The sequence below is a fragment of the Rhincodon typus genome, chromosome 1, assembly GCF_021869965.1.
Source record: "Rhincodon typus isolate 14 chromosome 1, sRhiTyp1.1, whole genome shotgun sequence".
NCBI classification, from domain to species: Eukaryota; Metazoa; Chordata; class Chondrichthyes; order Orectolobiformes; family Rhincodontidae; genus Rhincodon; species Rhincodon typus.
Genome location: NC_063332.1, coordinates 20,758,103 through 20,772,990, shown reverse-complemented (window position 1 = coordinate 20,772,990; position 14,888 = coordinate 20,758,103). Strand labels below are relative to the sequence as shown.

Below are 14,888 nucleotides of genomic sequence, written 5' to 3'. Positions count from 1 at the left end.
ATGTGCTCCACTCTTCTGTCTTTCCCTTGATTCCCTCAGTGATTAAAACCTTGTCTATTTCAGCTTCAATATACTTGTCCTCACTAGCCTTCTGTGGCAAAGATTTCCACACACACTATCCTCATAAGAAATTCCTCCTTCTCGGTCTTAAACAGTGAACCGTTACGCTGAGATTATGACCTCTGGTCCTAGAATCTCCCAGGAGGGAAAAACAACATTTCCATACACTTTCAAACCCTCTAAGAATATTATATATTTCAATAAAGTCTCCTTTCATTCTTCTAAACTTCAGTGAGTCCAAATCCAATTTACTCAACCTGTCCTCATAAGACAGAAACATAGAAGATGGGAGCAGGAGGCAGCCATTCGGTCCTTCGAGCATGCACCACCATTCATCACGATCATGGCTGATCGTCCAACTCAATAGCCTAATCCTGCTTTCTCACCATAACCTTTGATCCCATTCACCTCAAGTGCTATATCTAGCTGCAACTTGAATACATTCGATATTTTGGCATCAACTATTTCCTGTGGTAATGAATTCCATAGGCTCACCACTCTTTAGGTAAAGAAATGTCTCATCTCCGTCCTAAATTGTCAATCCTGAATCCTCGTACTGTGACCCCTGGTTCTGGACACACCTACCACTGAGAACATCCTCCCTGCATCTACCCTGTCCAGTCCTGTTAGAATTTTGTAAGTTTTTATGAGATCCCCACTCATTTGTCTGAACTCTAATGAAAACAATCCCAACTTAGTTAATATCTCCACATGTCAGTCCCACCATCCCTGAGATCAGCCTGGTAAACCTTCGCTGCACTCCCTCGAGAGCAAGAGCATCCTTCCTCAGAAAAAGAGACCAAAATTGAACAATATTCTAAGTGTGGCCTCACCAAGGCCCTGTATAACTGCAACAACACATCCCTGCTCCTGTACTCGAAACCTCTCGCAATGAAGGCCAACATAGCATTTTACCTTCTTTACCACCTGCTGCACCTGCATGCTTACCTTCAGCGACTAGTGCACAAGGACACCCAGGTCCCACTGCACACTCCCCTCTCCCAATTTACAGCCATTCAGGTAGTAATCTACCTTCTTGTTTTTGCTTCCAAAGTGAATAACCTCACATTTATCCAAATTATACTGCATCTGCCATTGATTTGCCCATTCACCCAACCTGTCGAAATAATGCTGAAGGATCTCTGCATCCACGTAACAGTTCACCAGCCCACCCAACATGGTATCATCTGCAAACTTTGGGATGTTATATTTTGATCCCTCATCCAAATCATTAATGTTTCTTGTGAACGGCTGGGGTCCCAGGACCAATCTCTGTTGCACCCACTTGTTACTGCCTGCCAATTTGAAAAGGATCCATTAATTCCTACCGTTTCCTCTCTGCCAACCAGTTTTCTATCCATCTCAATACACTTCCCCCAATCCCATGCACTTTAATCTCACAATAATCGCTGATGTGGGACTTTGTCAAATGCTTTCTCAAAGTCCAAATATACCACATCGACTGGCTTCCCCTTGTCAACTCTGCTAGTTACATCTTCATAGAATTCCAACAGATTTGACAAGCATGATTTCCCCTTCTTAAATCCATAAAGACAGTCCCTCCGTACAAGGGATCAAACCAGTGAACCTTCTCTGGACTGCCTCCAATGCCAGTATATCATTCTCATAAACAACACTTCATCATATTCTAAGTGCAGTCTCACTGGTGCCTTGTACAGTTTGAGCAAAACCGTCCTATTTTTAACATCCCATTCCCTTTGAATTAAAGGCCAATGTTTCATTTATCTCCCTGATTAAAAAACTGGAATCCAAGTTCAGCAGGTAACGTGTTTCACGGAAAAGGACTCCTAAATCCCTGTGCTGCAGCTTCCTGCAGTTTTTTCCCCTGTTTAAATAATACTCGGTTCCTCTATTCTTCCTGTCAAAATACATAACTCGTGTTTTCCCAAACCTTATATTCCATCCACCAAGTTTTTGCCCACTCACTTAACTTGTCTACCTCTCCATCTTACTACTTTTCTTTATTCATTCACAGGATGAGGACATCGCTGGCTAGGTAGCATTTATTGCCCATCCCTAATTGCCCAGAGAGCAGTTAAGAGTCAACCACATTGCTGTGGATCTGGAGTCACGTGTAGGCCAGACCAGGTAAGGATGGCAGATTTCCTTCCCTAAAGGACATTAGTGAATCAGATGGGTTTTTCCTGACAATCGACAATGGATTCAGAGTCATCATCAGATTCTTAATTCCAGATATTGTACTGAATTCAAATCCCACCATCTGCCGTTGCGGGAATCGAACCCGGGTCCCCATAACGTTATCTGGGTCTCTAGATTAACAGTCTAGTGATAATACCACTAGGCCACTGCCTATCCTCATCACTTCCATTCCCACCTATTTTTGTATCATTCACAAACTTGGCTTTAGTAAATTCAGTTTCCTACCTAATCATTAATATATATTCCAAATAACTGTTGCCCCAGCACTGATCCCTGGGACACTCCACTAGCTCAGGTCATCATCCTGTTAATACCCCTCTTAACCAATCTGCCTTCTATTAGTTAACTAATCCTATAACCATGGTAATATACCACCCTAAAACTCCGAATCTTAATAGTAGACTATGTATTACTTTAAAAATGCCCTCTGGCAAAGGCTTAGTGGTATGATCACTGGACTGTTAATGCAGAAACCCAGATAGTATTCTCAGGACAAGGTTCAAATCCTGCCAAGGCAGATGGTGGAATTTGAATTCAATAAAAGCCTGGAATTAACAGCCTAAAGATGACCATAAATCCATTGTTGATTGGTCAGAAAAATCCATCTGGTTCACTAACGTCCTTTAGGGAAGGAAACTGCTATCCTTACCTGATCTAGACTCATGTGACTCCAGGCCCATAACAATGTGGTTGACTCTTAACTGCCCCCTGGGTGAATAGTGATGGTCAGTGACGCCCTCATCCATGAATGAATAAAAACAAAATTCCAAATGTATTATATCTATTGGTACCCTTTTATCTATCATACTTGATATCTCCTCAAAAGGATCTTAATAAATTTGTCTATTCATAACATAATACACTTCTAGAATACCCCTTTTAAAGGACATCACATATGGGAATGGGATGGTGGGGGAGTAAGGACTTCAAAACAATGACAGGAGTGGAGGAAAGTGCAGATTAATGATGAAAAACCCCAGATTACTTCCATTAGATGTTTGTCAAACTGGTTTTTAGTACCTCACTCAAAAGCAGCATTTTGTCTGCACTGAGATAGAGACAACAGTTGAGAAACAGAACCCAAGGGAAAGAAACAGCAAATGAACGATACGCAAAATAGGCTCAAACCCAGCAGAGTCACTGTCCTGTCCCATACTGCGACAGGAGATGATCTAGTCGTTGTACCAGGCTGAAGACTGACTCTCTTTTGGCAAACTTCATAAAGGCACTCAATAATACAGAAGAGCAGGCCGCACAAAGTTGTTCCCTTCAATCTCAGCCATGCAAATTAACTTCAGGTTCAAACAAATGGAGAAGAATTGAAACAGAAGTCAATTAAGAATAAAAATAGTTGAGACCAAATCATTCCACTATCGTGAGGTCTGTGCGAGTCTCATTAAATCATGAAATAAAAAATTACTGAGACCTTTACACTAGCAGTTGATGGTATTGTCATTTCTGCTATCTGATTCAGGAGATCGTGGATGCATGCCAGAGAGTCGAGAGCACACAATCTAGGCTGATATCACAGAGGGAGTGATGCACACCTGATAGCGTCAATGTTCAGAAAGCATTGTGCATTTCTGAGGTGCAGTCACTGCTGCAACGTGGGAAAGATGGCACTGAAGTTGGCACACAGCAAATGCCAACAACCTGTAGTGTGACAATGTGCACAGATGTGAGGGTCATGGGGAGTCCTACCTACAGAGCCACAGCTCAAGGTCTAATCATCTGAGTGTAGATCAATGGGAATGTGGGAGACATATCTGCAGCCATCCAACATTACTGCCTTAAAGAAGGTCTGCACACTGAATTAGCAGAATATTTGCAACAACTAAAATGATAAAAAAAACTTCTAATAAATTTTTACATCCTATACCTGGTTTTCCTCACTGGCCACAGGAGGTTTAAACAATGGTTTGTTCTTTCTCATTGTACAAGGACAGTTGGCTTTTATGCCCCATTTCCCTCTTGTAGAATGAACCATGTTTCCAATCTGATACAGGGCTGAAACAAAATGGAAAAGACACAAGGATTAAGTAGGTGGTCATCTGAATGGATCAGCAATATCGTCACGAGAAAGAACGCACAGATGACGTCACATCCGCCACCTCCGGGGTCCCCACTTCCGGGACAGCAAACACCATCGCTGCCGTTGCCACCGACTGAAGTCGCGACCACCCTCACCGCTCCTGCCGCCGCCTACTCCGCTCCTCCTACCTCCGACGCCGCTCCGCCCATCACCGACGCGGACGCAACTCCGCCCACAGCCGACGCAATTCCGCCCACAGCCTCCACAGCCAGCAACTCCAGAGGAGACAGCAGCGCCCAGTCCTGCCGAGTCTTCACCATCCCCCCAGACCTACCCCTTACTGAGGACGAATGGTCAGTCCTCAGTAAAGGGCTCACCTTTGTCCCCCTCCACCCACAGATCAACGAATACCGCTCATGCTTGGACATAGAGCAGTTTTTCTGCCGCCTCCACGCTTACTTCTTCAACTGTGAACCTAACCCTCCCTCTACTGACCCCTTCTCCCGCTTCCAACACACCCCCTCCTCCTGGACACCACCTCAAGGCCTCCTACCCTCCCTCGACCTCTTCATCTCCAACTGCCGTCGAGACATCAATCGCCTCAACCTCTCCACCCCTCTCACCCACTCCAACCTCTCCCCTGCAGAACGTGCAGCCCTCCGCTCCAATCCCAACCTCACCATAAAACCCGCGGACAAGGGAGGCGCAGTTGTAGTATGGCGCACTGACCTCTACATCGCCGAGGCCAGACGCCAACTCTCCGACAACACCTCCTACCGCCCCCTTGATCATGACCCCACCCCCGACCACCAAACCATCATCTCCCAAACCATCCACAACCTCATCACCTCTGGTGACCTCCCACCCACGGCCTCCAACCTCATCGTTCCCCAACCTCGCACTGCCCGATTCTATCTCCTTCCAAAAATCCACAAACCTGAATGCCCTGGTCGACCCATTGTCTCCGCCTGCTCCTGCCCCACCGAACTGATCTCCAACTATCCAGACTCCATTTTCTCCCCCTTGGTCCAGGAACTCCCTACCTATGTCCGTGACACCACCCACGCCCTCCACCTCCTCCAGAACTTCCAATTCCCCGGTCCCCAACACCTCATCTTTACCATGGACGTCCAGTCCCTCTACACCTGCATTCCCCATACAGATGGCCTTAAGGCCCTCCGCTTCTTCCTGTCCCGCAGGCCCGACCAGTCCCCCTCCACTGACACCCTCATCCGCTTAGCTGAACTCGTCCTCACACTCAACAACTTCTCTTTCAATTCCTCCCACTTCCTACAGACAAAGTGGGTAGCCATGCGTACCCGCACGGGCCCAAGCTACGCCTGCCTCTTTGTAGGTTACGTGGAACAATTCCTCTTCCGTACCTACACCGGCCCTAAACCCCACCTCTTCCTCCGTTACATTGATGACTGTATCGGCGCCGCCTCGTTTTTTTTTTTTTTTTTTTTTTTTTTTTTTTTTTTTTTTTTTTTCTTCCACCCCAACCTTAAGTTTACCTGGACCATCTCTAACACCTCTCTCCCCTTCCTGGACCTCTCTGTCTCCATATCGGGCAACCACCTAGAAACCGATATTCATTTCAAGCCCACCGACTCCCACAGCTACCTAGAATACTCCTCCTCCCACCCACCTTCCTGCAAAAATGCTATCCCCTATTCCCAATTCCTTCGCCTCCGCCGCATCTGCTCCCAGGATGAGGCATTCCACTCCCGTACATCTCAGTTGTCCTCGTTTTTCAAGGACCGTAACTTCCCCTCCTCGGTGGTCGAGAACGCCCTCAACTGTGTCTCCCGCATCTCCCGCACCTCATCCCTCACACCCCGTCCACGCAATAAGAACCAAAAAAGAATCCCCCTCGTCCTCACGTACCACCCCACCAACCTCCGGATCCAACGCATCATCCTCCGACACTTCCGCCATCTGCAATCCGACCCCACCACCAAAGACATCTTTCCCTCCCCACCCTTATCTGTTTTCCGGAGGGACAACTCTCTCCGTGACTCCCTTGTCCGCTCCACACTCCCCTCCAGCTCCACCACACCCGGCACTTTTCCCTGCAACCGCAGGAAGTGCTACACCTGCCCCCATACCTCCTCCCTCACCACCATCCCAGGCCCCAAGAAGACTTTCCACATCAAGCAGATGTTCACCTGCACATCTGCCAATGTGGTATACTGCATCCGCTGTACCCGGTGTGGCTTCCTCTACATCGGGAAAACCAAGCGGAGACTCAGGGACCACTTTGCAGAACACCTACGCTCAGTTCGCAATAAACAACTGCACCTCCCAGTCACGAACCATTTCAACTCCCCCTCCCATTCCTCAGATGACATGTCCATCCTGGGCCTCCTGCAGTGCCACAACGATGCCACCCGAAGGTTGCAGGAACAGCAACCCATACTCCGCTTGGGAACCCTGCAGCCCAATGGTATCAATGTGGATTTCACAAGTTTCAAAATCTCCCCTCCCCCTACCGCATCCCAAAACCAGTCCAGCTCGTCCCTGCCTCCCTAACCTATTCTTCCTCCCACCTATCCCCTCCTCCCACCTCAAGCCGCACCTCCATCTCCTACCGACCAACCTCATCCCGCCCCCTTGACCTGTCCGTCCTCCCTGGACTGACCTATCCCCTTCCTAACTCCCTACCTACACTCACCTTTACTGGCTCCATCCCCGCCTCTTCGACCTGTTTGTTTCCTCTCCACCTATCCTCTCCTCTATCCGCCTCCCACTCTCTCCCTATTTATTTCGGAACCACCTTCCCCTCCCCCTTTTCTGATGAAGGGTCTAGGCCCGAAACGTCAGCCTCTCTGCTCCTATGATGCTGCTTGGCTTGCTGTGTTCATCCAGCCCTGCACCTTGTTGTCTCAACCTCAGTTAATCCCTGCATTTAATGGATTCACATATATTCAGATTGTTGCTAAACTGCATCAGGTGTATACACAATTATTACTGGAAGTCAGCAAGCAGGAGCAAAGTTAGGGCTCTGCCCAGTTGGAATCCAAAAAGCAGCTGGGAGTGGTAATGGTTTTGAGATAGCACAGTTCAATCACTGACAGGCAAGTTAAAACTTTGTTCACTGCACAAGACAGACTTACTCAAAAGATAATCTAAAACCTACTGCCAGTTTGTGCGAATATCAAGGCAACGGAAAATGCTGCATTCACCTGAAGCTATGTACTGATTTAGAAATACATGCACAGGTTGTTAGCAATGTTCTTAAGGACACTTAACATTTTCATTAATTAGTTGTATGTTAGAGCACAGCTTCAGTCATTTACAAACCAGAGGCTAAACTATACACTCTGGGAAAACAGTCTACTGTTGGCAAAATTATTCTCATAGGAACAGGAGTGACCTGAATCTGTTCCAACGTTTAACGAGATCATGGCTGATCTGGTTGTGATCACAACTCCACCTTCCAGTCAAACCCTATAGCCCCCAACTCCCTTGTCTATCAAAGATACAGCCAACACCATCTTAACCAAATTTAATGACCCAGCCTCCAACATTTTCTTGGCAAGAGAATTCCACAGCTGGGGAAAAAAAAATCCCCTCATGTGTCTCTTGAGGGAAACTTGAACTACTGAAGTTAGTTCTGGTCTCCCTGAGGAGGAAACATCTCCCTGGCACCAAACCTATAAAATTTTCTTGAGATCTTCACATGTATCAGTAGGAACACCTCTGATTCTTCTAAAGTGTATCAGCCCAAACTGCTCAACCTTTTTGCATAAGATAAGCACTTTATCTCAGGATTGAGTTCCTAGAATCCCGACAATGTGGAAGGAGGCCATTTGGCCCATCGAGTCCACACCAACCTGCCAAAGAGCATCCAATCCAGATCCAATCCCTGTAACTTTACTTCCCATGGCTAAACCACCTCGCCTGTATATCTCTCGACCCTATGGGCAATTTAGCATGGCCAGTCCACATAACTTACACATCTTTGAACTGCGGCATGAAACCTGGACTTCCAGAGGAAACCCACGCAGACATGGGGGAAGTGTGTGCAAACTCCACACACTCAGTCGTCTGAGGGTTGTTTTTGTGATTGGAGCCTATGACCATTGGTTACAGACAGGGATTGGTGCTAGGATCCTCGTTGTTTATGTAGAGGAACGACTTGGATGTGAATGTAGAAGGTATAATTAGTAAGTTTGCATAGGTCATGAAAATTTGGGGTTTTGTTGATTGTGAGGAGGGTGGTCTCAGGCTACAGTTTGATACTGATCAGTTGGTAAATTGAGCAGAGCAATGGCAGATGGAATTTAATTCTGATATGTGTGGGGTGATGCATTTTGGGAGGTCTAATAAAGGAAGGACATACACAACGATTGGTAGGTCCTTAGAGAGTACTGAAGAACAAAGAGACCTTGATGTACAAGGTCGTAGATCCCTGAAGGTGTCAGCACGGGTAGACAGGGTGGTGAAGGCGGCATACTGGATGCTTACCTTCATTAAGTGGGGCACAGAACATAGCAGCAAGGAAGTCTTGTTGCAGCTTTATAAAACATTGGTCAGGCCACAGATGGAATGATGTGTGCGGTTCTGGTTGCCATATTAATGAAAGGATGTGATTGCACTGGAGAGGGTGCAGAGGAGATTCACTAGGATGTTGCCTGGGATGGAAAGTCACAGACAGGAGAAGAAACTGGATAGATTGGACGTGCAAAATTATGAGAGGCATAGATGAGGTAGAACATGAGAATCTTGTCCCCACGGTAGATGTGTCTAAGACCAGAGGGCATACATTTAAGGTGAGGAGTAAATGGTTTAGATGGGAGCAGAGAAAATTCTTTTCAGCCTGAGGGTGGTAGAAATATGGAACATGCTGAGGATGGTGAATACAGGTACTCTCACAATATTTAAGCAGCATCTGGATGAACACTTAAAATACCAGGGCATAGTGAGCTATGGACCAAGTGCAGGTAAATGGGATTAATGAAATGTTTGTTGGTTGGCATGGATACAATGGGCCAAAGGGCCTGTTGCTATACTGTATGACACTTCAGGAGACACCCTCAAGCTCAGTGACCTAGCGACTATTCAACAAAAGGGTGATACAGTGGCTCAGTGACTAGCACCACTGCCTCATAGCACCAGGGACCCAGGTTCAATTCCACCCTCGGGTGACTGTCTGTGTGGAGTGTGCATGTTCTCTTTGTGTCTGTGTGGGTTTCTGCCGGGTGCTCTAGTTTCCTCCCACCGTCCAAAGATGTGCAGGTGAGGTGGATTGGCCATGCCAAATTACCCATAGCGTTCAGAGGTGTGTAGGGTGGGTGCGTTAGCAATGGGAAATGCAGGGATAGGGTAGGGGGATGGGTCTTTGGAGGGTTGGTGTGGGCTTGTTGGGCCTAATGGCCTGTTTCCACACTGTATGGATTCTAAGACAAAACAAACACAGTCTTCACAATCATGTAAACCCACTGGATTAAACACTCATTTACCTGAGCCGGGAATGATCTGTGTGGGCATCAGCTTCTTTGGTTCATGGATGCGGCCGTTAGCACATCTCAACCAAGAAAACATCTCCTCTTTGTAATCTGTGCATCATGTGTGGGGAGGGTGGTGGGGGAGCAGGAGCAAGATGGAAAAGATTTTTTTTTTTTTTTTTTTTTAAAATGTACTCCTCTTTCAGCTTCTGCAATAAAGACATTTCCCCAACGATATTACATACAACGCATCTGTCTGGTTCGTTATTTACCAAATACACACAACGACCTACAGGTCAAAAAAAAGACCAGTTAGAGGTAAACAGCTGGAGCTGTAGAAGTGCTTGGACATTGAGTCATAGAGGTCTGCAGCACACCAGAAGGCCCTTCAGCCTATCATGTCTGCACTGGTCAAAAACATGACTCCAGAACAATGACACTCCTAATAGAGCCCACTACATCAGCGTCAACACTGACTCCAATAGTCAAGAAGCACTTAAGGAGACCTGGGGTGGAGAGAGGCAGAGACCTTCTGTCCCAGTCAGGTCTGCTGCTCCAAGCATCTCCAGGACCTCGTCCAATCTTTGTATGCAAAGTGGGCAGAAGTTGCATTACAGCACTCCTCTATCTTGAGGAAACCCTAGGAGACATCTCACTGTCAAAACACTCAGATCATCAGGGAACTGGATGGAATATTTCAGACAGCAACATTCAATAAATCTCTGCTGCTTGGCCATTGGTACAATGAAGAACATTGCACCAAAGCGAGCACTTGTATCAGGAGTCTATATGATCTCACTGAAGATCGTCGTCCAGTTCAGTTTCCTCAGATTACCTTGCTGTGGATTGGTCCTTTTCATCTTGTAGCAGTCAAGACACACCCCGAAACCACACTTGGGACACACCCAGTGGATGTTGAAGAGGGTCGTCTCACAGGCATCGCACATCTCCCGAATTCCTCGGACCGCACGCTTCCAAGCGATTCTTTCTAAAGGAGCGTAGTGACAGAAATGAACAAGACCCTTCTCCTGCCCTAGCTTTACACTTTACTGCAGAGAAATTGGAAAATACAGAAACCTAGAAAATAGGAGGAAGGTCATCAACTCAGTCCCCTGTTCCTACTTTCTCCCTGTGCCCTACGATCTTTAGCCCTAAGAACTATATATAACTTCTTCTTGAAAACATTAAACATTTTGGCCTCAACTACTTTCTGTAGCACAAAGGCTCACCTCTCTCTGGGTGAAAACATTTCTCCTCATCTCTGTTCTAAATGGTCTACCCCATTTCTTTAGACTGCGACCCCTGGTTTGGACTACCCATCCATCAGGAACATCCTCCCTACATACAAACTGTCGAGTTCTGTTATAATTTTTTTTTTTAAGGTTTCTACGAGATTCTCACCATACCCATCCTAAACTCTAGTGAATATAGTCCTAACCAATCCAGTTTCTGTTCCTACATCAGTTCTGTCATCCAAGGAATCAAATTTGGTAAACCTTTGCTGCACTCCCTCTATAGCCAGAACATCCTTCATCAGATAAGGAGACTCAAACTGCACACAATATTCCAGCTGTGGTCTCACCAAGGCCCTGTTTGACTGCAGCAAGAGATGACTGCTGCTGAGCTCCTACAGAGAATGCCATGCTATTAAAACCAAATATCAAATGCCATACACCTCAAAAAGGTGCTGAGCAGGTAGTTAAGTTTGACGAAACTACAGTTCGTTAGGAACCACACAGTCTATTAGAAACAAGGTCCTTAAAATGAGAGAGGATGCAATTTAGATTTGATCCCAATCCAATTAGATGGTGAGGCGAGACATTAGAGTTGATCTACCTCCTTTCAACTCAAAACAATCCTGTGTACTCCTATAATATGAATTTTTTTAATCCCCTCAAGTCTTAAATTTTAAATTTGACAATAGCTTTGGTCCTTCTTAGGTAGAATGTCACCAAGGTTCAGAAATCCCGGTACATCTCGTTTGTTTGATCTAAAGGTGAAGGAGCAAGATTTTTGAGCAGAAAAACATTTTTAAAAAGACACACACAGGAAACTCAGGAACATGCACTACAAATGCATTAAAAGTGAGCGCTCTTTCACCTTAATTAGGACTGCAGCAAAAACATAACCCAATGTGAATAGGAAAAAAGCTGCATTTTTGAAAGTCAACTGGTTTCAGAGTGCAGAACAAAATGAAGGTTGAACAGTATTAGTAAACCTCAGGTGACAATACAAATGAGCCAAATTGCCTGATGGGAACAGGCTTGAGGGGCTGACTGGTCTGGCTTCCCCCATTGCTGTGCTCTTTCAGGTTTCCTTGCTTCCCACCAGATTCTAATGCATCCTTCCTGAATGCAGTGGATGTGATCTCACACTGAATTCTGTGCACTACAGTTTTTCCATGCACTCTGACTTTTTTTTTTTTGCAACTTCGAGTTCCCACCTGCACAACCGACTACGCCTGAGTGAGTATCATTTGTAAACACTGATATACAATTCTCCAGACTATACCTTCATCCAGGCATTAATCTGCATGGTGAAAATGTGAGGCCATAATAGAGATCACCACTTTCCACATCCTGACATGAGAATGTTTCTTCCTTAGCTGTTTCCAACCTCTTAAACAAACCCTTTTCACAAGGTTACCTTCCATTTCAATTTTGCTAATAATTTTGCACAGAACCTTATCAAATGCTTTCTGGAAGTTCATACTAACAGCATCTATACACAGCCCCTACCCAACAGGTTAGTACCCTCCTGCTTCATCACAGATTAATCAGACATGACTTATGCTTCCCAACTCCATGCTCCATATAATTTCTCTAATTGTTCAGTTACTCTGCAACTGCTGACAAAATTTGATACTCTCTCCTAACTCCTGACAATCTGACACATGTGCAGTCACCTGGTTTCTAACTTCCCCTTCAATAATGGGGTGACAATTGTAACTTACAATCCAAAAACAGGCAATTCCTGAATAAATTCCTGAATTCCTGGGAAGGCAGTGCTCCAGTCCATCTTAAATCCCATTATTTTCTCCATTACTATTATTTTATTTCTTCACTTAAATTTAATCTATAAATTTCCTTAATTTATTCTGATACCTCATTTACATTCATTTTATCCTCTTCCTCGAAGGTGAAGGTAGATATAAAAAGTTCACTTTATAGATCGGAGATAACAATCTGATTAAAAAAAATTTTTCTCTGAAGAAAAGTCTAGACCCGAAACGTCAGCTTTCCTGCTCCTCTGATGCTGCTTGGCCTGCTGTGTTCATCTAGCTCTACACCTTGTTATCTCAGATTCTCCAGCACTGGCAGTTCCCACTATCTCTGAATCACTTTATAGATCTGCCTTTTCCAACTGAAAGCCAAGTCATTAAATCTTTGGACTGCAAGCAGAAGATGCAGAACCACCTTAAGGGTATAATCTCACCAACCCAAGTTTAGCAGCATCCTTGTATAAGGTACCAGTATACAAACTTGTTCTGATCACTGAGGATGTACGGAATCGTGGGTAGGACTGGATTAAAATAGATTTTACCAGTGGAAGCTAAAACAGATTTTGGAGAGAGGTTGGAAGAAAATATTATCATCCCACGAAGTTCCACAATGCTGATGATTTGGATAATTGGCTAGAGAGAGTACAGTAAAAGTTTGCAGTTTAAAAAAAAGCATATTATTTAGGAAATTACAAAAAAGGGAAGGAACAATGACAGACAAGCTAAAAAAAAAAGGCAGATAAAACCAATGTCAGCATGTGTGACATGATGCTTTCTCTAAAATGTAGAATGAGAGAACCAACTAACAATGAGCCTATTTAAGCCTTAATGAAATCTCTCAGCATTATATGCAGCAACAAAGGTCCACATTATTGGCACATCCTGAAAATTCAGAGAGTGTACAACACAGAGTGCATACCAGACAGCACCTCAGTCAATTCAGAGAGCAAGAGAAAATTCACACATTGGACTGAGCTGTGGATGGTGGCATGGTTAGTGATCAAGGCAGAAACATTTTAAATGCTCAAGATTAGATTGGCTGTGCAGATGAGGAAATAATGAGAGAAGGAGAAATGAAAGAGTACAGGTATAAAAGTATCAGCAGTGTTTGCTTGCGAGAAAGGCACCACCTTGTAACTCCTACATAGTTCCACTAGATGAGGTTTCATTCATTAATAAAACTTTCATTAATAGAACTGTTGAATGTTGAAAGTTTGGCGCTAGATTTTTCAAACAAATTTGCGTTAGGATTGTTACAGGCCGATGGTACAATGTCAAAAGAACTTAAATTTAAAAACAAAAATCACGGCATCAAACAGATTACAAAACTTCAAAATGATAAAAACAAACATCAGAAATGCTTACTACAAGGTTCCACCAACTTGAGCGCCTCTTTTTCAGACATAACCAATTGGCAGAAGTGGTCTCCAATATTAGCCAGAATATATTTGGAGGTATCCAGGTCCAAACCCTCAACGTTAGCATCAGAGGGCATCCACAAGCATAAAGATTCTGGATCACACTGGTTTGGAGTGAGGAATCCTTCTGCACGAAGCACTCCATGTTTGTTAAAATGCAACCTAAAATGACAATGTTATTGAAAAACTTAGAGCTGCCACGTTTCAATGATGGGAAATGGTTTACGATACAAGCCTGCAAATAGTCACTCTGTGGAAAGGATAGAATCTTTGAATGTTGTTGAAAAGAAAGACATGTTGCTGTAGGTTATCTTACAACAAAGTAAACACAAGAAATGCCAAATTTCAAATAATCATAATCATTTTATTGTCCAGAAAATAAAATGTTGATTCAGTTGTCAAGTCAACTTGGAGGATTGATGCAGAAACTCAAACTAATGTTTAAAAGGGCCCTTGTGGTGCAATGGCTCTGACCCAGAAGGTCCATATTCATGCCCCACCTGCTCTAGAGCTGGGTCAGGACATATCTGAACAAGCTGATTAAAAAGTGTGTCCCATTACAAAATTGATCATCTTTGATTGGTTGTTCGTGTCATTATTAACACATTCAGGATTGTTCAGGTCATGTTTCCCCATCGCAGAATCACATACATCATGCTACAGCTTGGCTTTGGCTGATCAAGAACCGTCTGTGCTCTGTCCACTAGGAACAGCTAAAGAAACATGCTGCTTAATTGGATTAGTCA

The 14,888-nt window shown here is 44.6% G+C and overlaps 1 protein-coding gene across 1 annotated transcript in view; it reads right to left on the bottom strand.

Moving 5' to 3' along the window:
- The window catches only part of LOC109916970 (lysine-specific demethylase 3A-like), a 77,549-nt gene that overhangs the window by 33,533 nt on the left and 29,128 nt on the right, over positions 1-14,888 (bottom strand). The window contains exons 10-13 of the mRNA XM_048603022.1: positions 14,090-14,304; positions 10,559-10,711; positions 9,739-9,834; positions 4,121-4,248 (exon numbers count right to left, since the gene is read on the bottom strand). Coding sequence (XP_048458979.1) covers positions 4,121-4,248; positions 9,739-9,834; positions 10,559-10,711; positions 14,090-14,304 — 592 coding nt within the window. The remainder of the gene's footprint in view (positions 1-4,120; positions 4,249-9,738; positions 9,835-10,558; positions 10,712-14,089; positions 14,305-14,888) is intronic.